The sequence below is a fragment of the Xenopus tropicalis genome, chromosome 1 (assembly GCF_000004195.4).
Source record: "Xenopus tropicalis strain Nigerian chromosome 1, UCB_Xtro_10.0, whole genome shotgun sequence".
NCBI lineage: Eukaryota > Metazoa > Chordata > Amphibia > Anura > Pipidae > Xenopus > Xenopus tropicalis.
Window position 1 is genome coordinate 161664734 of NC_030677.2, and position 24419 is coordinate 161689152.

Below are 24419 nucleotides of genomic sequence, written 5' to 3' on the forward strand. Positions count from 1 at the left end.
TGTTATACTGACACTAAAAAAAACTACTCTCCAAAATATTTTTGTACAATAGAAGTTACAGATGTTTATAATTTTTCACTAATAGGTCTGTTTTGTAAGTAATTGTTACTTGAAGTTTCTAAATCTGAATGTTTTGGCAGCCTGACTGTCCCTTATCAAACTGCCAGTTATAGGTTTTAATGCTAACGGACTACCACTGCACGAATATGGCATCCCCCTTTATAGAGGATCATGGGGGATCAGGTTATGTAAAAGCAAGCGGGCAAATACTTTTAAGGCAAAATTGTAAATATAATGCAAAGACAATGTTATGATAGATGTAAAAAAAAAAAAAAGGTTTAATTTTTAGTGTCAGTATCTCTTTAAATAAGCCTTTTAGTGTGTATACAATTAACCAGTCAATGACCCCCAAATTAGTGCCCATAAGTCATGCAAGGCTTTGACAAACAGAAATATAGGTTACAGAAATCCTTTAGCCTGACAAGACAATGTTCCGTACTTAGAATGTAAGCTACGGGGCAGGGACCTCCTTCCTACTGTGTCTCATACCACATGGCACTTACTATCTGTGTATTTATACTTATTTATTGTATTTTTTATAACACTTGTCCTCCCTGTGTGTAATTTTGTATATTGTAAGTGCCCTAGAGAATTATATCAGACATATAGCATGCCTAATCATTCATTCAAAACATAATGAAGCATAAAACAAATTAGCTTACCTCTTTTGAAGAACTGAAGTCCATATTTTCAATAGCTACATAAAAATAAATGCATACATTTTGCTAAGTAAACATGATGTAGGCAATATCTTAAATATATATAAAAGCATTTAACTGGTAAGTGGGAATTTCTTTCCCAAGACAATCATGAAATGTCAATTTATAAAGTAATGCTAAGTTGCATTTTATTTTTAAAGTCTTTTGCATTCTGAGCCAACTTGCTTCAGCTGCTATTTGTGTACAGGTGTGCCCTAATATAAGGAAGGTGAGGGCCATAAGTGAGCCGCATATTACACATACACAGTAAGGTAGTTCGCTATGGTAGTTCGCTATGTCTGGGGCAGGGTGCAAAAAAACAGGTGCAAACTGCCACATTTTTTGCACTTTGCTCTCTGCAAAGTTACTGTTGCATTTTTAGGTAATAAGAGCGTACTTTTTGCAGGTTTTACTTACTGGCTGTTGGGACATCAGTTGAAAGCATAAGTGAAGATTTTCTGACTGTCTATACCCAAACTAGAACCAATCTACACACACACAGTTTACAGAAACTGTACTAAGACCGACCAAATGAATTATAAACAATGTCTAATCAGAATGTTTAATCAAATGCATGAAACAACATTCAAAACAGCTGGAACAATAAATATGCTACATATCAAGTAAAATGTTGTTAATAATTGTACATTTTTAACTTACCCTCATTAATTTGTGCAAGGTGGAAGTACATTATACAGTAGAGTCCTTCATTAGTCAAAACAAACACATGATAGACACCTTTTGGGAGAAAATTATTAACATGTTAGTCAGTAGTTCAAATGTGAGCATACCAGGCCAGTATACCTTCCTGTTTGACATAAGGTTAAATGCTTAATGCTTGAGCCGAGCATACTTTTTGCCTGTTGTGTACCACAGGATGTCATAGAGAGATCTATTCTAGGTACTGTAACTATTCAAACAGTCTTTATTAGTCATATTGTATGCTTTGTGAATTATTTGCATTCAATTCTGCCCATTTACAGTCTGCAACTAAAATTCTATCCGTTTGCCAGTGTCATTGACCCCAACAACCAAAAATGGTGTAAAAAACCCTTTTTGGACCTTAAGATGGAACCACCTTTTGTTTTTATTTTGGTGGACTCTCTAATGTCCTTTGAAAATTACAGAGAATATCATCTGCCAACTAGACACCCAAATTTTCTGTGTCTGGATCTCACTGCAAGGATGACACATCCTGGATAAAGTCATCCTGCAGTTTTGTGTCACTGACAAACACAGATACATTGATTTCAGTGCACTCCATGTCATCTATGAGCAGAGCCTGTGCAGTCTTTTAGTCAGTTCTCTACCCATGCACATATAGCACCAAAACTACTTCAGTATATAACACATTATCATATCCGCGCAAATCATAATGGCTACTAAAAAGTCGTAACGGCTACGAAAAAGTCACGACAATTTACGAAAAAATCGCAAAATACCAATCATTACGAAAAAAAACACATTCGAATGCCTTTGGAGCGTTTGTGGATTAGTAAATGTGCCCCCAAGTGTGGTATATAACATTTAATAAAAAAGTATATTAGATATAGCATGTAACATTATATTTGAAATTCATACCCTTAGGTTGTATTTTCTTAACCATAAACACACTGGTAGTCTACTACCAGTATACAGGGTCATGAAACATAAATACAAGAAAGTAATATGGACATAAACTAAAAATTATAATGCATATTGTGGTATGTTAATACAAAGTCTAATGCAGCTACCATTTTGGAATCTAATAATACTTAAATCTAAAAATTCCTTTGTTTGAATTAGAAACCTGAATAGAAAATTAAGGTTTTTAATTTGTGAACACATTGACACATTGTTTTTAAACCTCCGTAATAAGGGTTTTTTTTACAGATGATTTTATATTAGCTGTACAAACCTGTGTCTGAAGAATCCCTTTCCAGTAACAGTTTTTGATATGTTGGTTTGATGGTTTTTGACCCATTTTGAACCAAAGGCTGTGGGAGCAATATATCATTGAAAATGTATTACATGTTTGTTCAACAAACACACAACACTGTATAAAGATTTTTGTCAGAACCCAGCAAATTCTTTGTCTATACAGCAGACAATTTTACAATTTTTAAGGATTGTTTCAGTTAAAACCATACTCTTGAGTTCAACATTTGGTCATTATCTCACTTAATAAATTAGTAAATCCAAAAAATGATAGAGTTTTACATACTTTATATATGTACTGCTACCTGCACCCAACACTGGTAAAAATTTAAATATATAAACTGCTGTTTAGCCATCGTGGCACAGCTATTCAAGCTGAATTTGTCAAAAAAAAAAAAAAAAAGTTTACACAGCAAAGTGACACATTACATTTTTTTTTTTGGTAGATCTCCACTCAGTGTTGCTGCACTAAGGCAGACCCTGTGCCTGCCAGTGCAGCTACATGGAGCTGTGAATGAGAGCAGATCCGCTTTTCTCTACCTGCCCACAATATGCAGGCAGAGAGAAACAGACCCTAATCAATCTGTAACTTTGCCCTTGCAGAGACAGATAAACAGATGTTGGATGTTGTCCATAGCTCTCTACAGGAAATCAGAATAAAAACAGGCTAATTGTTGCTGAGAAATGTTTATTTGTAAGTACTGGGCGAACAGATCCAATTTTTTTAAAAGGCTTTTAGATAAAATTTAAATGTAAAAAAATTCATCTTTTGAAATTACTGGCCTTTTATTAGTTGAAACACGAAAATAGCTCTGAATTAGTAATTTAGTTCCATAAAACAGTTTTGGTTAAGGCCCAAATCTAGGTTAATACCCTTGAGCGAATCCCTAAATAACCCTCAGGTTGGGCTTCCAGGTCTATCTTGGAGAGCAAATAGACATTGTTACCAAATCTCAACCTACATGTGACTAGGCAGTTACTCTGACTCATTAGACCCATCCAAAGATTTTAAAAAGGCAAACACTCTTTAGTACCCAAGTTATTTAGGCAGTAAAATGCATGCTGAGTTGTATGGATATCCTAGAAAAGCAACAGTTATAAGAGATAGGGGAAGCACCAACAGCCATTGCAGTATATAAATAAGAGACTGGGTATGCCACAAGACAAGCAAATAGAAAGTATTAGGCCTTTGGAAAATGCCCCTTTTGCCCAGGCCCAGCCTGAAGACCTGTTAAAAAGACATATGTGAAGAATGCTTGTTTGTTCTCCTAGATACTTATTAAACGGTTCTGTGTCGGAATCACATAAATAAGAGAAGTGTGGGATTACAGAAAAGAGCGGCTACTGCATAGAAGAACTATACAAGCAGTGTTAAGTAATAGATAATGGTCTGCAACAAGTGATGCAACCCCCCCACTACCCATGCCAAAGGCCGCCTTAGGGTGGGGAGGAGCACAGAATCGCCAGAGTGCACTCCATCACCAGTATTTATTTAATGCATAATTTTGCAGTTTATTCTTCTTATTGATTCCAAAAAGTGGGGGTAACTCCCTTCTGAAAAGTTATTTTATATACATATTTATCACTGTTATTAAGTAAGTAGCAGGAGTAGGAGTAAATTGACACTTGTTCTGCTATGGCTTACTGCCCATGTGAAAAAGTTCACCAGTGTTGATAAATAAGCCTAAGCATTTTGTAATCAGGAAACACCAACAAGGTTGCTAAATTATGTTAATCATATCAGAAGACACTGGGCATATAATCTGCTTCTCTCCTCTCGTGTTTTGTAGGCAGACGGAGAGAAGCCAATCCCCTCCTCTAAGATCCTGTGTGCAGCTGCACTGACAGGCACAGCATTAGCTGATTGCAGCGACATGGATTGGAGACTGGCCTTAAAGATTCAAAAGCATTCCTTCATCATACTATCTAAAAGCATCTTTAGAAGTTTAAATTTTTAAATAAAAATAATAAATGCACTTACTTTGGTAATCAGTATTTGTCTGGATAATACATGAATAAGATGAATGTTACCATTTCTCTCTCCAACCAAAAGAAACTGTCCTTCGTGACACAGGCCAACAACATCAACTTCAGTATCTAAATAAAACGATATTACATATTTTATGTGATTTATTCAATTTGGATGAACACAATACATGAAGAATTAGAATTGGTTGCTTATAATGGAGCCTATGGGAGACGGCCTTTATTATTACGGCCCTAATTCGAAACTTTCTGGATAATGGGTTTCCGGATAAGGGATCCTATACCTGTATTTTGTGTTTTTTTAATATTTCTTTTTATTAAAGAAGCCAGTGTTACAAGTATAGCAACATATATCATATTACTTTTATGCATGTATATTTTAGAAACCAGAACAATAAACTTAACATTGCATATATCCAACCAGAGCTTCAGTGTAATTAGTAATACACCCAACAAAGTACATTTGTATCATCTCAATATGGTTGGTGGGGCAAAATAAGAGGATTTGTTTACTCACCGATAAAGCCTTTTCTCGGAGTCCCGTCACGGCAGCACAGGCACTAGTGGGTTAATGCACTCTTCCCTTTAGGAGGCAGGATAGCAAAAGTAAAAAGGGCTAGGTTTCATCCCCAGCCTATCCCTCCCTCTTCCCTGCATTAACCCCTCCTCCAACAGTTACGGCTAGCACAGCTGATGAAGGAATTAGAAGGGTGGGACTCCCTGTGCTGCCGTGACGGGACTCCGAGAAAAGGCTTTATCGGTGAGTAAACAAATCCTCTTTTCTCGGTCGTCCCTTAGGCAGCACAGGCACTAGTGGGTTCGTCCCAAAGCTAAGAGAAAGGGTGGGATACTTTTAAGAACATGAGTATTAACAGAGAAAAACGAGAAGTATTAATATAACTAATAAGTTGAGGGTGCTCTAACATGGCAACTGGAGGCGGGCGTTACTGCTGCACCGCTGACTGGAGTACTTTGCGGCCGAAGGCTGCCTCCGCTGAAGAAAAAACTTGAAACTTGTAGAATTTTGTGAACGTGTGTATGGAGGACCACGTAGCCGCTTTGCAAATCTGCTCCGCTGATGCGGCGTTAGCCAATGCCCATGAGGTGCTGAGGGCTCTGGTAGTGTGTGCGGACGTTTTGAATGGGATAGGTAAGCCCCTTTCCCGGTAGGCCGCGGTAATTAGGCTTTTGATCCAACGAGCGATGGATGCTTTGGAAGCCTTAGCGCCCTTGTGTTGGGAGCCATATAGGACGAATAGTGAGTCAGACTTGCGCCAATCAGTTGTCCTGTGGATGTAAAACTTTAATGCCCTCACCACGTCCAGATTGTGGAGAAGCCGTTCTTGTGGTGACGATGGCTTAGGGCAGAGCGAAGGTAGGACGATCTCCTGGTTCAGGTGAAAAGCTGAATTGACCTTCGGTATGAATGTGGGAGGGGTTCGAAGTACAACTTTGTCCTCGTGGAAAATACAGTATGGAGGTTTATGGGATAGGGCACCTAATTCTGAGATTCTTCTGGCTGAAGATATTGCTACCAAGAACGCTACTTTCCATGTGAGCAGCTTTAGGTCAATTATGGCCAACGGTTCGAACGGTGTGCTCTGGAGAGTACGGAGTACTAGATTTAAGTCCCATGGGGGTAGTGGACTTTTGTATGGGGGTTTGATGTGTGCTGCCGCCTGCAGGAACGTCCGGACATCTGGATGCATAGCTAGTTGGTGTTGAAAAAGTAGTGAGAGGGCGGACACTTGTACTTTTAAGGAGTTGACCCCCAAGCCCTTGTCAAGACCGTTCTGGAGGAATTCCAGTATTGTGGGAATATGACATCTGGATGTACTGCGTTGTGCATCTGTGCACCAGGTGAGAAATGTGTTCCAGACTCGGTGATAGGATTTTACGGTGACTGGTCTGCGAGCTTTCATGAGAGTGGAGGTCACTTTGGTGGAGAAACCCTTTTTTGACCAGATGGAGGTCTCAATAGCCACGCCGTGAGCGCTAGGTTTTCCAGCCCAGGGTGGTGAAGTTCGCCCTGGTGTAAGAGGTCCGGTCTCATGGGCAGTCTCCATGGTGGTGCTATTGCTAGTGTCTGGAGCTCGGAGAACCACGGTCTTCTTGGCCAGAACGGGGTGAGAACTATGGCTGTGGTCTGGAACTGAAGGAGTCTGCGTAGGACCGGATGAATCATGGGTATGGGTGGAAATATGTACACCAAGTTGAAGGTCCACGGAGTGGTCATTGCGTCGATCGCAAATGCCTGCGGGTCTCGGTATCTGGTGCAGTAGTGAGGAACCTGATGGTTGAACCGGGAGGCCATAAGGTCTACCTGTGGTGTCCCCCATCGCCGCGTGAGTTGCCTGAACACTGTTGTGTTTAGGGACCATTCTCCTGGGTCTATGAAGTTGCGGCTGAGGAAGTCCGCCTCCCAGTTGAGGTGGCCTGGGATGTACACTGCTGTGAGGTGGCAGTGATTGTCTTCTGCCCACTGAAGTAGTCTGGAGACTTCCTTCCAGGCCGCGCGGCTCTTTGTGCCCCCCTGATGATTTATATAGGCCACTGTGGTGGCGTTGTCCGATTGGACCTTGATTGGGCGTCCGTGTAGGAGATGTTCCCAGTGAGTGATGGATAGGTACACCGCTCGGAGCTCTAGTAGGTTGATATGTAGCTTTTTCTCTTCTGTAGCCCATTTCCCCTGTACTGTCCTGTGGCTGAAAACGCCGCCCCAGCCGAGTAAACTGGCGTCTGTTGTGATGACGGCCCAGCTGGCGAATGAGCAGGTTCTGCCCATTAGAAGTTTGTTGGGTTGAAGCCACCAACGTAAGGATTGTCTTGTGGAGTGGGACAAGTGTATTGGGCTTCTGAGGTCGTGGTGAAGCCTTGACCATTGTCTGAGAAATTCCAGTTGTAGGGGGCGCATATGAAATTGGGCGAACGGCACTACCTCTATGGTTGAGGTCATCAGGCCTAGGAGACGCATGCAGGTCCTCGCGGTGAGGGCCGTGGCGGACATGGCTTGTTGCGCTGCGGTCGAGAGACATGTCTGTTTTTCTGTTGTGAGAGATACTTTGTGTTGGGTGGAGTCGAAGAGGACACCTAGAAAGATAATGGACTGTGTCGGACAGAGTGTACTTTTCTTGCAATGTATTTGCCACCCGTGTGTTTCTAAGATGCGAACGCATGTGGCGGTTCCAGCGAGTGCTTGAGTGTGGGACGGGGCCCGTAGTAGGAGGTCGTCTAGGTAGGGAAGTACGTATAGTCCTTGTTGTCGCATGTAAGCCACCAGGGCTGCCATCACCTTTGTGAAGATGCGTGGGGCTGTAGCCAGACCGAAGGGGAGAGCCTGGAATTGGAAGTGGCTTCCTAGGAACGCAAATCGTAGATATTTTTGATGGTCCTTGTAGATAGGGATGTGTAAATAAGCGTCCCTTAGATCGATGGAAGTAAAGAAGTCCCCCTGCTGGACGTTGGCTATGACTGACCGAAGGGACTCCATTTTGAAAGACGGCACAAACAGGAATTTGTTTAAGGCCTTCAGGTCGAGTACCGGTCGGAATGAGCCATCCTTTTTTGGTACGAGAAAGAGGTTGGAGTAGAAACCTGTTTTTCTTTCTGGTGCTGGGACTGGTATGATCGCCCTGGACGTCAGCATGGTGTTTATGGCTTGTTTGAGCGCGAGTCTTTTGAGAGGTGTGGGTGGCATGTTTGATTCTAAAAACTTGCAGGGGGGTGTGTGGTGGAATTGGATCTTGTAACCCGAAGAAACGAGTTGGTGGACCCATTTGTCTGATGTTGTAGATAGCCATGTCTCCCTGAAGAGTAAGAGGCGGCCCCCTACCGCCTCCTGTATACCAGGGGGGGCTTGTCCTTCATGCGTCCTGGGATTTATCTGGGGTTCCCTTGAATGGGCGCCTCTGTGTGTTCCAGGCTGGTTTCCTGTTGGGGCGGTAGCTCTTCGTAGGGCCCGAATATGTGTTCTGTGGCCTTGAGCTTTGGGGGGAGCGCCTGGTATAGTTGGACGGGCGAAAGGACCGTTTGGGTTGCGGTCCCCCTGGGCGTGTCTTCTTGTCCTGGGGAAGGAAATTACTCTTTCCCCCAGTGATCTTGTTGATGATTGAGTCTAGTTCTGGGCCGAATAGAGAAACCCCTGTGAATGGCAGAGCTACTAGGTTTTTCTTTGAAGCTGGGTCGGCGCTCCAGGTTTTCATCCAAAGGGCGCGTCTAGCTCCGATGGACATAGCCGATGTTTTAGCTAAGAGTTGCAGTGTGTCCATGGAGGAGTCGCAAAGGAAATGAACCGCATTAAGGATCTTGGATAGGAGCCCATGCATGTCGAAGGATTCGTCATTGACTGCTGTCAGAGCCTCCTCGAGCCACAAGACTGCCGTGCGTGACACACACGCTGAGGCTACTGTAGGTTTGAAGGCAGAGTTGGCTGAAGAGAAAATATTCTTGAGCAAGCTTTCCGCCTTCCTGTCCATGGGGTCTTTAAAGGACGTTCCGTCCTCTAGTGGAATGGTGGTGCGTTTAGCTAGTCTAGCTACAGGTGCGTCCACCTTGGGGGTGTTGTCCCACAAGTCCTTGTGTGTTTTGTCAAAAGGGTACAGAGTATCAATTCTCTTATCCTTCGTTAATCTACGGTCTGGAGTTTTCCATTCTTTTGTAATGAGCTCCTGTACTGTCTCGTGTACTGGAAAATGTTTTTGGTGTCGGAGGGTTGAGCCAAAGAGTTTGTCTAATGTCTTTTGCTCTTTAACTTCCTCCTGTATGCCCAGAGTCTGAAACATGTCAGTGAGTAAGACATTGATTGCCTCTGATTGGGGTCTATGGGTTCGATCGGCTGAGTGTGCGGCCTGATCTAACTCCTCTGAGCTACTGAGTGCTAAGTTATCTTCCTCAGAGGTATAACCTTCTGTTTCTGGTTGTGCCGGGCCTACCACCGTGCTGGGTGGTGGGTCGGTAGTAGGGACTTTGTCTGATGAAGTACTCTGGTGACTGTGTTGTATTGTAGAGAGTTTTTCAAGTGAGGTGGAGATACCCAACAATGTAGTCTGAAAAGGCTTAAACCAATCCGGTATCTCTGATGGGGTCTCTGTGTGTTGTGGAGAGGGTCTGCTCCTCTTACTTTCTGGGTTGTGTTCCCTGGGTTTTGAGCGTTTGTATTGACGCTTTCCAGTGCCCTGGGCTGGTTCTGAGACCCGTGGTGTGTCCACCGTGTCTGGCCTGGGGGAGTTGCCTGCCTCAGAAGCCATGTTAGGCCAATTAAGTCAGAGTGTGTATAGTTAATACAAGATTATCACAGAGACAGAGTAAGAAGGGAACTGTGCTAGCAGTACCTGTGGCGTTTGGGGACTAACAGTGCCCTTGTGGAGCTTCCCGCAGCGAGAAAGGGGGGGACTCTCCGGTATTTAGGACCCGCCGCTTGTGTTCCGCGCTGTCTGCGCCTTACCGGAAGTACGCGGCGTGCAGAGAGCCGGGACTTCCGGGTGGCGCGTTTGGGCGCGAAGCCAGTAGCGCTGCGTTTGAAAAAACGGCGCGAAACTGGCCGGGAACGGTAGAGGCAAACATCGCCGTATAGGCGGTATAGTAAGGTACCCTGGGGGGTTTCTGTTGCCGTGCTTGGGTTTTGCCTTCGGCTTGGGTTGGATCAGACAGCGCTGCGGCTGTAGTGAATCCAGGGTCCATAACCCCATGTAAGGTGGGACATGAGCAGCGCGATAGCATGCCCTTCTTGTCCCTACCTGTGCAATTAGGCAGCGCAGGAGCATGCCGTATGCGCCCCTCTGAGTGGGGAAGCCCCTGGCAGCGCAACAGCATGCCGTGGTGGGCAGTGGTGTACCGGCCAGGTGCTGCACCATTTAGGTGTCTGGTTCAGGAAAAAATAAAATTAAATAAAGCAGTAATGAAAAAACAAAAATTAAAAAGGAAATGAATAAATAAAACTAAAATGAAGGGAGCAGAGCTCCCAAGCCTCCTACCTCCAGGAAGCAGGATAGCAAAAAACTGTTGGAGGAGGGGTTAATGCAGGGAAGAGGGAGGGATAGGCTGGGGATGAAACCTAGCCCTTTTTACTTTTGCTATCCTGCCTCCTAAAGGGAAGAGTGCATTAACCCACTAGTGCCTGTGCTGCCTAAGGGACGACCGAGAAATATGGTTTATCTGGTGCATGAGGGGGAAGTTGGCAAAAAAACACCAAGGTGGGGAGAAATTAATCAAATTCAGCCCATGAACCCAGCCTCTCCTCATGTAAGTCAGTTTATATAGTGGAATGGCTTTGTTGATAAGATCATCCCATAGTTTACGAGAAGGGCCTCTAGGTGCTTTCCATCTTCAAGCTATGGCTTTTTTGGCATATACATATAGGGGCACATTTACTAATCCATGAATGTCCGAAAAACGTCCGAATGCGTTTTTTTCGTAATGATTGGTATTTTGTGATTTTTCCTAAATTGTCGCGACTTTTTCGTAGCGTTACGACTTGCGTGAATTGCCAAGTACAAAAGTTTTGGATTCATTCAAGCTTCAGTATCGTGACTTTCCTTGGGCCAGGTTGGAGCTGCAGAGTGCCATTGAGTCCTATGGGAGGCTTCCAAAATCATGCAAAGTCTGAAAGTTTTGCCCACCGTTTATGAGCGCTCAATACGAAAAAGTTGCGACAATATACGAGCAAATCGTAACGGCTACGAAAAAGTCGCGACAATTTGTGCAAGTCGTAACGGCTACGAAAAAGTCGCGACAATTTACGAAAAAGTTGCAAAATGTTCGTTTCCAATCCAAATTTTTCCCATTCAGATTCGGATTTGTGGATTAGTAAATCAGCCCCATAGAGTAACGATAGCAATGTTTGTTCAGCCTTCTGAGGAGACAGCTCTTCTACTTGATTGAGTAGAAGTGTTCAGGAAGTATTTTAATTATTTAATCAATGGCCTCAAGCCCAATACAGAGGTTCCTGTAACTTTTTTCATTTTAATACAATCAGTCCCTTGAAATCTGATTTCAGTGATTCTGCATGGAGTTGCATCTAATTTATATTTGGGCAGCTGCAGTAGATATGCCAAACACCAATAAGACAACCTTTACTGCATTACTTTTTGCAGGCAAAATCACATCTCAAGTGGTATACTGCATCCCTCATTTAGATATTAGCCTGTAGGATATCCTGTACAATAATCATATTTGGACAGTTGAGTTTTTTCACGACTTGAAATATGTATTTTGCTCACCAAACTGTAGCTGAAGCTGTAGAGACTGGCAAATGCTGTCAAGAAGAGATACTGATCTGTCAGCTACAATTATACATCCTTCATTAGAATTGCAGGCAAACAGTTGTGGGTTGCATTGGATCTAGAGAACAAAAAATGCAGATACATAATTAAGATTAATATAAGACTAATATTTTTAAAAATGAACCAGTACATATTATGTTACATTATAAATTGACAACTTTACAATAGCAAACAACAACTGATACCTTAAGCTCTAAGTACAGTACAGTAATTCAATAGTTTCTTTTTCATAATCTAACAAAAGACTTTGTGTTGTTCTTCAATGTGGGAACAATTAGGTAATAAATGGTGGTATCCTTTCAGTGAACAACTGAATACTGTCATACACATTTCCTACACAAGTGATGACAGAAAATTAATAGGGGCTGCTGACCATATTCACAGCTGACAGGTTCACCAGTGCATTTTGTTAGAAAACTACCCACTAAATTTTATGGGCAGTTCTTTTTAAAAATATTCTCCATGTTGCCAAAATACCCATTTTGGAAAAAGTGACTAAATTATTAGAAAGCCCTTCACTAAGCAGGACAAAAAATGATTGGCATTCTTCCCATACACAACATCTCCCAAAAAAATGCCATCGCCTTTGCTAACAATAGAATAGCTGTAAGTACATTACTTGTGGTGATTCGGCTTACTAGCAGGAAAAGACAGAAGAAGGCATTTCCCCATGATTAAATTGAATTGCTACAAATCATGTAATTTACTTGTGGTGATTCTGATGTTAGCAAAGGGAATGGCATTTTCTCTCAGGGGAGACAAAATACAGCAAACCTTCCTGCATGTAACTACTCAAAAACACAGCCAAATTGAGGAGGGGGATCTTCCCTCCAGCAAGAGTTAAGGTGGCCATACACGGGCCGATTCTAACCCCAGGGCCAAACGACCGAATTAGCCCGATATCGCCCACCCATAGGTATGGCCACCTTAATGGCAGTGTGAACATCAGGTGTTACTGCCCGTTCTCGGTCTCTTCCTAGAGTATTTGAATATGCTAATATGTTGGGAAGATAGGGAGAACAAGTAGTAGAAGGGCAGACTACATGGAATTTCAAGGAATGTCATTCATTCAAAGTGTTAAAATTACATTTTTACCACCACCTGTGCTATTATTTACCTTTTCATGGGATGAAATTTTAAGTAGGGTATCCACTTGGTATAAGGCTGTTCCACTTTCTTGCCGTGAATCAATGTTCAGTCGACAACTCCCAGTGTCATCATTTGCTAATAGCTCAATATCGTTCCACATGTTTTTGGTGTTATTCTACAGCAAAAGAAAATTACAGACTTTAAACCAATTAATGTGCTTGAATGTTAAGTAATCCTTAGAGCAATGGTACACAGGGCATTTCTATTGCTGTAGTATTCTTAGAGAGAGCCATGGCAATAAGACCTGCTTTTTTCATAGTAGATGCCTGCAACAGTTAAGTCAAACAAATATGTTTATTAAAATCGTGCAACTAACGTTTCAGCTGCCTCTGCAGCCTTTCTCAAAGTGATACTAAGTCATACTGTGAACCCACAAATAAAAACATTATAGCACGAAAAAGCAAACATGACATAAGAATGTAAAGGTAAAAACAAACTATGTACATTAAAATAAAGAATAATAAATACATAACGGAACACAGATATACTGTATACATAGATAATAAAGACAGCAGGAAGGACAAATAAAAACGGAATGAGGATACCAGACACCTACACTGCTGAAATGCAACTCCCCTACGTAGAGCCAAGTGTGACTGCTGTGGACCATTTTCGCAAAGGGAAATACAGGCAATTAGGGAAAAGAGGTGAGTAAACCGTAAGTCACCTCCATAAAGAAGGTTATTATCGCTCCAATAAATATGCTGCAGTAACCAGCTCCTGGGCTGTTCCCCTAACGTATAGGTGGAGAGGTTTGAGAAGGAGTAGAGATGAAGAACCCAAATGAAGGGATCCGGTTGACTCACTCCATGTATGTACAGAGCAGATCAGGAGGAATGCAACTCATCAGGGGTATGTATGTCGCAGGATGGCACCATCAAGGCAGTATATGGGCTTTCAAAATAATTACCCATACTTGAAGTAGAAGGGATGCATGGCTGGTTCACAGATACGATCGCAGAATCCAGCCACTTAGGGTGGCCCATAGATCAGTATTGTGTTCTCAAAAACACAGTGACAGCCTCCCCAGGTGCCACTTTCTAACAAATTCTTTGTTTAAGGAAACGGTATATAAAAAATGACTGGGTAAGCTTGGGATGTGAAAATAAACATGGATACGCTCATGCTGGGTTGTCACAATTTATTCTTTCTAGGTCACATATGCTGTGGTTGCCTACATCTAGGACGTCCAGGTGGTGATAGGTAGCAGAGAAAAAGAAACATAAAACCTACAGGGACAGAAATCGACATAGCCGACAGAGTGAAAAAAACTTAGTAAAGAGAAAAAAGTAAAGAGAACCATGTATCAGGGTAGGTGGAAACATTATAAACAAGAAGTAGAAACATTGTACACCAAAAAAATAGAAACATCAGCAGAAAAAAATTATTTGGGAACAAAATAACACAAAGTAAAAACTAACAACTTCTATCAGGGACAAACAGGTGAGCAATGACAATCTCCACTCATAAAGTTACCATAAGAAGGCGAGAAAAACAGTAAGGTATTCTAACATTGAGACAAAGGGGCACATTTACTAATCCACGAATCCGAATCCCGAACGGCAAAAATTTGTATTGGAAATTAAAATTTCTGAACTTTTTCGTCGCCATCACGACTTTTTCGTATTTTTCACGACTTTTCGTCTCAAATTTTTCGTATTGAACGATCGTAAACGTCGGGAAAACCTTTCTGACTTTGATCCTTCAGTGCATGTCTGCATGGGCTCGATCAGTGCACTTGCACACGAAAGAACGTTCGTTGTGCAACGAACGTTCTTTCTGTGACATGCTGAATGCCTGTACATGCAATTTTGGGGGAATTAGCAATGGTAGGCAGGCAGGCATGCAGAGGATCTGGAGCATAGAGACAGGGACACCAAGTCTTCAGGCAACACTTTTTATTTTATTTAGGGCCAGTTCTTCCCAACAGAAACATAAAGACATAAGTTCATAAACAGTTCAGTGTTATGATATGTCCCTCCTTCAGGGTTCTCACCTTCCAGGGTTGGTTCCACACTCTGGAACACTCAGGCTTCACAGTAAGCCTTGCTGAGCCCTCTCAGCACTCATCCATTTGGTCAGAACTCCCTCTGCTCCCTGGCAGTGGCAGGAGGCACCCCCAGCTCCTCTGGGAGTTCCTAACACAGGCAGCCCTCCTGCTCTGTGCCCTGCTCTGAGAGTGACCTTCACTCAGTCAGCGTTCAATTCCAACTCCAACCCCTGTGTAAATCATACAGTCCTTTTATTGGCTGCTCACCTGCAGCCTAATCAGGCAGCTCCCTACAGCTGGCCAAATCAAACCTTAAAGGAGATTTACTCTAAAACAGCATTACCTGCTGTAAAACCAGGTATTTTACCTTGGGCCATTTACATCCCACCTTAAATACTGGTGGAAATACACCAAATAATGACCTTTCCCATTGCATCTCTCACATTTCGTTCAATCCGAAAAGTTAGGTAACGAAAAGTCGTGGAAAATACGAAAAAGTCGTGACGGCGACGAAAAAGTCGCAAAAATACCGATTATTACGAAAAAAACCGCATTCGGACACCTTCGGAGCGTTCGTGGATTAGTAAATGTGCCCCATAGTGTCCTTAAATTGAAGGGGTCATGTCAAATAAAAAGAATTGGACACAAGTTAATTCAGACCATATGGGCTGACCGTGTTCAGTCTGTGCATCCATTTTAATTTTCTTTGAAGAAGTAGTCTCTCTCAGTCCTCTCCCCAAACTGGAGGGGGTACATAATCAATAACCACACAGCCTAGACCCGCCAGAGAATGTTTGTATAACAGAAAGTGAGCTGCAACCGGGTGTCTGCTTTCCCTGCAGCCAGTGCTGAGCAGATTGCGGACCTGTGGTTTGCCATACGGTCAAAATATATAGTTACAGTCTTGCCAATATACATCTGCCTGCATGGAAACTTTGTTATCCAAATCTAGTGGTTTGTAGCCTCTCTGTAAGAAGCCTCAGTTCATCGAGTTGTAGTCGTAATCCAAGTGGATCTGAATTGTTTCTAACCATCTTGATCATCTGGGAGTATGGCAGGGGTCCCCAACCTTTTCTTATTCGTGAGCCCCAGTCAAGTGTAAAAAGACTTGGAGAGCAACAAAAGCATAATAAAAGTTTGTGGAGGTTCCAAATAAGGGCTAAGATTGGCTATTAGGCAGCCTCTATGCACGCTATCAGCTTACTGGAGGCTTTATTTGGTAGTAAATCAACCAAAACTTGCCACCAAGTCAGGAATTCAAAAATAACTACCTGGTTTGGGGGCACTGAGAGCAACAGCCAAGGGGTTGGGGAGCAACATGTTGCCCTCGAACCACTGGTTGGTGATCACTGGAGTATGGGATGCTGTGTAAAGTGTGTGGTGGATGGCACGAGGAGTAGTGCAGTAATATGTTGCGATCAGTTTCTTTCCTGAAGGTGGAGGTAGTCTGTGCTGAGTTGCTCACAGTTAGTGTTAGGTCAAGGAAAGAGGTGGAGAGATCATCAATGTGTGCCGTGAAGCGTATTGCAAATGGAAGGCCTAATTTTAGGGCTGTAAGTAACATGGGACTGTAGCTGGGGGAACAGCAGTGAAGGGGTTAACGCTAACACACCTGGTTGGTAATGGGGGTTTGTTAAATTAGGCAACAGCTGGGCAGGTGACCTTGGCAGGTAAAGGGGCAAACTAATAGATTGGCTAAAATGGGTCACATGAGTATGGTAGTGGGGTATAAATTGCAAGCTCACGGGCAAGGCTCACCTTTCTTCAGGAACGGTCTCAAGGCGTTCCCACCCACCCACCCTTCCCTCTTTTCATGTTTTTTCTTGTAGTGATTGTAAGTCATTAATTGTTATTAAAAAAAAAAAAAAAAAAATGTGTTATTGTCGCAGCTTGGAGGTGTTTCATTGGTTTAAAACTAATGGGTGAATTTAAACAAATTTGATATGCTCCTGGCCTGGCAACAAGGCGGAGTCAAAATGAGTTAAACATAAGGCAGCTAGAAGAGTTGTTATTCTGGCGTGTTTGGTTTCATTTACATTTATGTTTTTGCGATATATAATAAACAAGCTGCGGCCATTATCCTCCACCCAGCTCTGGTCTCTGAGTGATTCTTTTATTTAAGGTAAACAATGTTTCATCCAGCTTACAAGTCCCATGTAGAGGGCAGCAGGTTCAGCTCATTAATCATGGTATTAAATTGCTCAGTGGTGCCTGTGCACAACAGTAACAGATCAGCAATAAAGCAAAACATTTTAAAGATGTATGTACCATAATTCAGGAAAATGAAATTATATATATATTATATACACACAAATGGTCAGGCAACAAAACTGAAAAAAAATACTTTTCAAGGGATGTTCAAGTGATGCTTCACAGGCAGTTTCTTTAATATCACATCTCCCAGTATTTTATATCAACATAAAAATATGAGCATTCGGTATTTCATAGGTGGGAGGTCGAAATGAAAGCAAAGTTTGACTTAGTAAGGAAGGCTTGTTGCATTCTACAAACCTGCAGCATTCTGATTTGTGGTTGTGGCCAGTGTGGTTCACCAAAAGCACAGAACAAGATAAAGAAAGTGCTTCAGAAAATATTAAAGGATAACTGTCATGCAAATACTGTGCAGCCGGCCATGTTAGGGCACATGGATGCACATAATGAGCAAGTGCCCCAGCTTACTCATTATATGAATGTGTGATATAGGATTGGGGTCATGCTGGAAGATCTTACATCACACACAAGCATTTGCTTGTTGATTATGCACGTGCCTGTGCAAAGTACTATTATTTAGCTCAACAGAAGTGCAGGCTAAATTAGTGGGGGAAACAACTTTTGCATGATGGGTGCCCTTTATAAGCAGAAAGAATTATTAATGAAACTCACCCCTCCCTAGATAGATTATATTTGTCTCAGTGTAGGAAAAGAACAGTTTCTATAATAGGGGAACCAATGTACCCAGCAGTGTAAATGACAGAACTCAAAATACAGTTTTAGATACAGAAGACTTTTAAAACAAGTTTATTGCTTAGAATTAGGTTTTCTTTTATTAGGGAAAAAATTATAGGAAATATATATTGGGAAATAAAATTATATATACTGAGTTGACATGTCCTTTAAATGTCCATAACAAGTACTGACTGAGTAATTCCCTGTACTATATCTGACAGCTTGCTACATTTGTTTACATTAATGAAATACTGACTAAGTAAGGCTACAGTAGCCAATCCAATAAGTACTATGGAGAAACATTGTTTGCTGTATATTTCTGCTATAGTAAGTTATCATTGTGACTGGTTTGTGGTAACTCACTATATCTACCTCTTCTTTTCTGTATGTTGCTATTTTGAAAAATCAGTAAACTTAAAGAACATACCTTTGCCAGTTACCTTAATACATGGTTAACCAGTGTCTAGCTCTGTAGGCTGCAATATAAGAGTTTATTAAACAGCATTTTAGATATGTTTTTGTTTGTTTTCTTAATCTAATGCAGGTTAGTGATGTGTTGAATGGCTGAACTTAGCATCCAGATGTAATGTTTTGTGAATGATATATGCTCTCTTTAACCCTTTTACTGCCAGCCATTTTGGTCAAAGCGGAACTTGTATTGCCAGACAGTTTTTGAACATTTTGCACTGTTTCACTTTAGGGGCCTTTCCTCGGGGGGACTTTTAGTTTACCCAGGAAAACAATATATCGTTTTTTTCATAACAACCTAAGCTTTTAAAATATGGTAGAATTTTTGTGTAATTCCAATTCTGTAACAAGATATAGGTTTCTAAATGTCTAAAAATGCAAAAAAAATCAAATTTTCCATAATATAATCACACATACTAGAAACAAAAATTATTTTATGCACGAATATACAACTGATTTGGAAAGTCCCATGTCTCCTGAACGTGCCAATACCAAATATATATATTTTTATGGAGATTTCTCACATGTATAGGTCAAAAACTCCCAGCAGTACACTACCAAATTTCCAAAGCACTGCTCCAAAAAAACTGCATACTTTGGATTTCAAGGCCAAAAATTCCACTAACAGAAGGTTTATCCCAGAAAATTGTAAATTTTTGGAAAGAACAGATTCTGGGGAATACAGAATAGGCACAACTGTCTGTCTACTCCAAACTATCAAGTCGCAATGCTTTCCTAAAGTTATTGGTTTTTTTCAAAATTTGTGATTTTTTAAAAAAATCGCTTCAAAGCTTCCAGTCTATAGTATCTTATCTCCTACAGGTCATAAAGTAACCAAATAAAACACCCTAAATATGAATGCCTGGGGTCCACTGAACAGTTTGATGCCCAATATGTATAGGTTTACCTAAGTATGTGGCATGTAGGGGCCCCAATGTGAACATACCCCATATGAACTGTCATTTCTGTCATTTCAGCTCCTGCAAAATCAACACATTTACATCATTATATGTGGGATAAAGCTAGTATAAAGTACGCTCACCCCAGAAAGTCATATATTTTTGGAAAGTACACATTCCCCCGAATCTAAAATGGGTACCCATGTCTTTCTACTCCCAAGTACCAAGCCGCACAGCTTTTCTACAGTTAGCAATTTTGATGACATTTCCAAAAATCCCCTCAAAGCTTCCACTTTGCAGCATCTTATCTCCCACATAGCATTAGGTACCAAGATAAAACACCCTGAATTTGAACACCAGGGGTCCACTGAACAGTTTGATGCCCAATATGTATAGGTTTACCCAAGTATGTGGCATGTAGGGGCCCCAATGTGAACATACCCCCATATGTACTGTAATTTCTGTCATTTCAGCTCCTGCAAAATCAACACATTTACATCATTATATGTGAGATAAAGCTACAAAAAAGTACGCTCACCCCAGAAAGTCATATATTTTTGGAAAGTACACATTCCCCCGAATCTAAAATGGGTACCCATGTCTTTCTACTCCAAAGTACCAACCCGCACAGCTTTTCTAAAGTTAGCAATTTTAATGACATTTCCAAAAATCCCCTCAAAGCTTCCACTTTGCAGCATCTTATCTCCCACATAGCATTAGGTACCAAGATAGAACACCCTAAATTTGAATGCCAGGGGTCCACTGAACAGTTTGATGCCCAATATGTATAGGTTTACCTAAGTATGTGGCATGTAGGGGCCCCAATGGGGACATACCCCCATATGATCTATCATTTCAGCTCCTGCAAAATCAACACATTTATATCCTTTATGTGGGATAATGCTACAAAAAAAGTACACTCACCCCAGAAAGCCATATATTTTTGGAAATTACACATCCCCCCGAATCTATAATGGGTAAACATTTCTTCTTGCTTCAAAGTACCAAGCTGTAAAGCTTTCCTAAGTTTGCAGATTTATATGACATTTCGAAAATCGCATAAAAATGTTGCAATTTGCCGCATTTATCTCTCACAATTTCTTGATAAAGATCAGATAAAGACAAATCACCCCTAAAAGGAACACCTATGGTCTACTGAACAGTTTGATGCCCAATATGCATAGATATACCAAAGTCTGCGGTATGTACTGAACCCAAAATGAAAATAGCACATAAGGATTTCTCGCCTGCCAACTCAGCTTTTGCACACAGAGCCCCCTGTCAGTGTATTATGTGCCACAACTTCCCCTAACTATACAGTGACCCCCACAAAACCATATATTTTTGGAAAGTACACATTCTGACAAATCCAACAAGGGTAAAGAGTCCTTTCTACACCAAAGTACCAATCTGCAGAGCTTTCCTAAAGTTATTGGTTTTTATGACATTTCAGAAAATCGCCTAAAAATTTTGCAATTTGCCGCATTTATCTCACACAATTTCTTGCGTACAAAGGCAAGTCACCCCAAATAGGAACACCTATGGTCTACTGAACAGTTTGATGCCCAATATGCATAGATATACCAAAGTCTGCGGTATGTACTGAACCCAAAATGAAAATAGCGCATAAGGATTTCTCGCCTGCTAGCTCAGCTTTTGCACACAGAGCCCCCTGTCAGTGTATTATGTACAGTAACCCCCCTTAACTATACAGTGACCCCCAGAAAACCATATATTTTTGGAAAGTACACATTCTGATGAATTCAAAATAGGCAAAGTTATTTTTGTACACCAAAGTTACACCTGGCAAAGCTACGCTAAAAACAGATTAGGAACACTTATACAGGGATAAAATGTGATAAAACCACAAAAATTGTGCAAATCAATGAAACAACAAAATAAGTCACATGACAGTGTAATTAGTGGTCAAAATATCTGATCCAATAGTCACGCTGTCAAAATAAACAGTTTTTAGGTAAAAGAAACTAAAAACAAAGTGGTAAAATGAAAAAAAAAAAAAAAAAAAAGCAAAACAAAAAAAACCCCAAAGTGTTTGTGTATACATGTGTGTACATGTGTAAAAGTTGTGTGATAGTGTGTAAGTGTGTATATGAGTGTAAATAAGTGTATAAAAGTGTGAAAAATGAGAAACCCCCCCCCAAAAAAAAATGCTAAAATGTGTGCTGTAAGTGTGTGTAAATGTATGTAAGTGTGTATAAATGTATGTAAATGTGTGTCTAAGTGTGTAAATGCAAGAAAAAAATAAAAGTCCTTACCTGTCCTGAAGACCCGATCGCTCCTTGTTCAGTTGGGCCGGCGCTGGGGGGGAAGTAGGAAGCAGGAAGCAGCAGATGCGATGCGATCGCATCTGCTGCTTCCTGGAGGGTCCTGCGACCTGATCGATCGCAGGACCCTCATGACAGCCCCCCTGGCACATTGCCCAGGGGGGCTGTCATTGTTAGAAGCTCTCTGCAGCGGCGGCACATGCCGCCGCTGCAGAGAGCAGCGCTTAAATGCCAACGACATATGGGACACGTCGTTGGCGTTTAAGCCCTTTTACTGTCAGCACGTATGACATACGTGCTTGGCAGTAAAAGAGTTAAAGGAGAAGGAAAGGCATTTTGGCATTTTATTGTCAATAGATTAGCCACAACAGTGTAAACTAGAGTGCTATATTTATTCTGCAGAAAGCTTTACCATACTTGAGTTATAAGGTGGCCATACACCTTACAATTACGTTTAGAGCTGAATCGTCAGATATTGAGGTATAAACAATAGGGATTCTACCACCACCTGACGATTCAGAACACAGATTTTGCTCAGGTGCCTTTGACGGCACCAGAGCAAAATCTTTTGTCCCGCCCAATTGACGAGACGACTGAAATCCGAAGCTTTTGCGATATCAGTCATCTCTGCTATATACAGACTGAATATTATACGAAACTAGGTTTCAGACGATAATATCGGTGCATGTATGGCCACCTTTACTAATGTCCCACGGAGCAAGTTAGTTGCCTGGAACAGATGAGTAACTAACCGCTCTGAAATGCTTTTCCACCAGCAACAACAGGAGTCACTGTGGAAAGGCCAACACATTGCTTCAGCTGTCCGAACTCACGAAAAGTTTCCTACAGAGATCTGTTGGGGGCAACTAACTTGCTCCATGGGACATCAGCCTGAACAACCATAGAAGCTACCTCTGTTTGTTTAAGATAGCAGCTGTTTCAGTAACTTCCATGCTGCAGCTCTGGCAGCTCAGATTACAGCAAAAAGGGGAGGAGGGGAGAGGAGTAAACTGAGCAGACTTGTGCTGTGCCCTGAAGGATTTTTCTGAGAGAAGGAAGTCTGACACAAAAGAACAGTGTGTGGCTCTTCTGTGAGTGCTTATGGCTGTATTTACATAGACCTTTCTGGTAAAGGTTACTTGGTTTAACCTTTTCTTCTCCGTTTGCAGATTATATCAGTGCTATATAAATAAAGAAAAAAAAAGATAAAAGGTGTTTGGTGTAGGGATGCAGCAAACCAACGTTTTTGGGTTTGGCCGAACCCTCGAGTATGCTAATTAGGATCAGGTAGAAAATATGCACAAAATTCCCCCCCCAAACATTTAACCCTTCCGAACGATAATAAGCATATGCTAATTTGTGCTAATTAGGATTCGGTTCGGCGCAGAGTTTGAGAACACCAAGTTAGATGGCATAAGGATCTTTAACTCCTTGTGATTGTGTCTCTTAAAAGTAATGCTGCCCAGGATTTAACCTTCAGTGTGAAAGCATTGCTTTTCAGCCATGACATTCCTAATCCTATTTTACTTTCTTTTGCTCCTAAGATAACAAAGCATAACTGTGGACACAGATCTGTCAGAACTTTAATTTGTACAAATTACACATCCTCTTCAATAACTATTTACACTTTTTTTTATTTATATCTTGTGTCCTTCAGGCTTGAAATTCACAGTCACAGCAAGCAGGTAGGCGCCATTTTGTAGACACTATTAAGGCAAGCTTTGCTTCATCATGCCAAAATCTTGAGCCAGAATGGGAAATCTAATGCTCATGCACAGGATACACAATAATAGACAGTGAGGGGGAGGGGAATGAGAGGAGAGCAGTGACATCTCGTAAGTGCAGAATGGAAAGTGAAAGTATTTTACTGCCCTGCCTCTATGCCTGAATAGAGGTACAGTAGGCAATATATGATTTAAAGTGTATATTTTTAAATACAATACAGGTATTGGATTTAAAGGAAAAAAAACGTTTGGGCTTAATGTTTGATTTGCAAAGCAGATAGACAGCTTTTTATGTGTGAGTGACAGTCACCTGTAAGAAAGCTTTTGTCCTATGCTGAATTCTATGGAGATGGACCTTTCAGATGATAACTGCAGGTACAGAGCAACCTGCAACAGTGCATTTTGCAATCTGTAGGAAGCAATCTCAGGCAGGTAGAAAACCTTTTAATTAACGTGCAACTTTACTAAGAATTTCAGTATATAGTATTCAGTAAACCTGTCACATATTGACTATTGTGACTATATAACTAGGTGATGCTGTTACCGTTAAAACTATGATGCTGCCAGCCTGTTCTTCTGAAAACCGCTCCTGTTAGATGTATCCCCATTAATTCTGTCATGTTTTCCTGCTAATTAAAAGTTGTTATACCAACATCTGCTATGGCCCTCCTTTCTTCAAATACGCTTTCCAGAATTTTACAATGGCAACAATTATAGTCAATTTTATGAGGAGTCAGTTTTAACCTTCTTGTAAGTTCTTCAAGTGTGAGAGGAAACCGGAGCACTCTAAGGAAACCCACACAAACACAGGGAGCAGGGGCGGGCCGAGGCAACCGAGCGCCCTAGGCAACCCAGTCGGCTACCTCGCCCCTGCACACCCCCCCCCCCGTGTGTTTTAATGCGCATGCGCAGTTCGAGCGGGGGGGGGGCGCGGTGCGGTGTGCGATACGCAATACGAAGCGGCGCAATGCAAACTATACTAGGGGGCACATTTACAAAAGCACGAACGCTCCGAGC

General features: G+C 41.6%; 1 protein-coding gene across 1 annotated transcript in view; it reads right to left on the reverse strand.

The window, feature by feature from the left end:
• The window catches only part of kntc1 (kinetochore associated 1), a 95544-nt gene that overhangs the window by 69482 nt on the left and 1643 nt on the right, over positions 1-24419 (reverse strand). Inside the window, exons 2-7 of the mRNA XM_012969013.3 lie at positions 13059-13205; positions 11879-11999; positions 4657-4772; positions 2656-2734; positions 1419-1496; positions 723-757 (exon numbers count right to left, since the gene is read on the reverse strand). Coding sequence (XP_012824467.2) covers positions 723-757; positions 1419-1496; positions 2656-2734; positions 4657-4772; positions 11879-11999; positions 13059-13190 — 561 coding nt within the window. The 5' untranslated portion in view covers positions 13191-13205. The remainder of the gene's footprint in view (positions 1-722; positions 758-1418; positions 1497-2655; positions 2735-4656; positions 4773-11878; positions 12000-13058; positions 13206-24419) is intronic.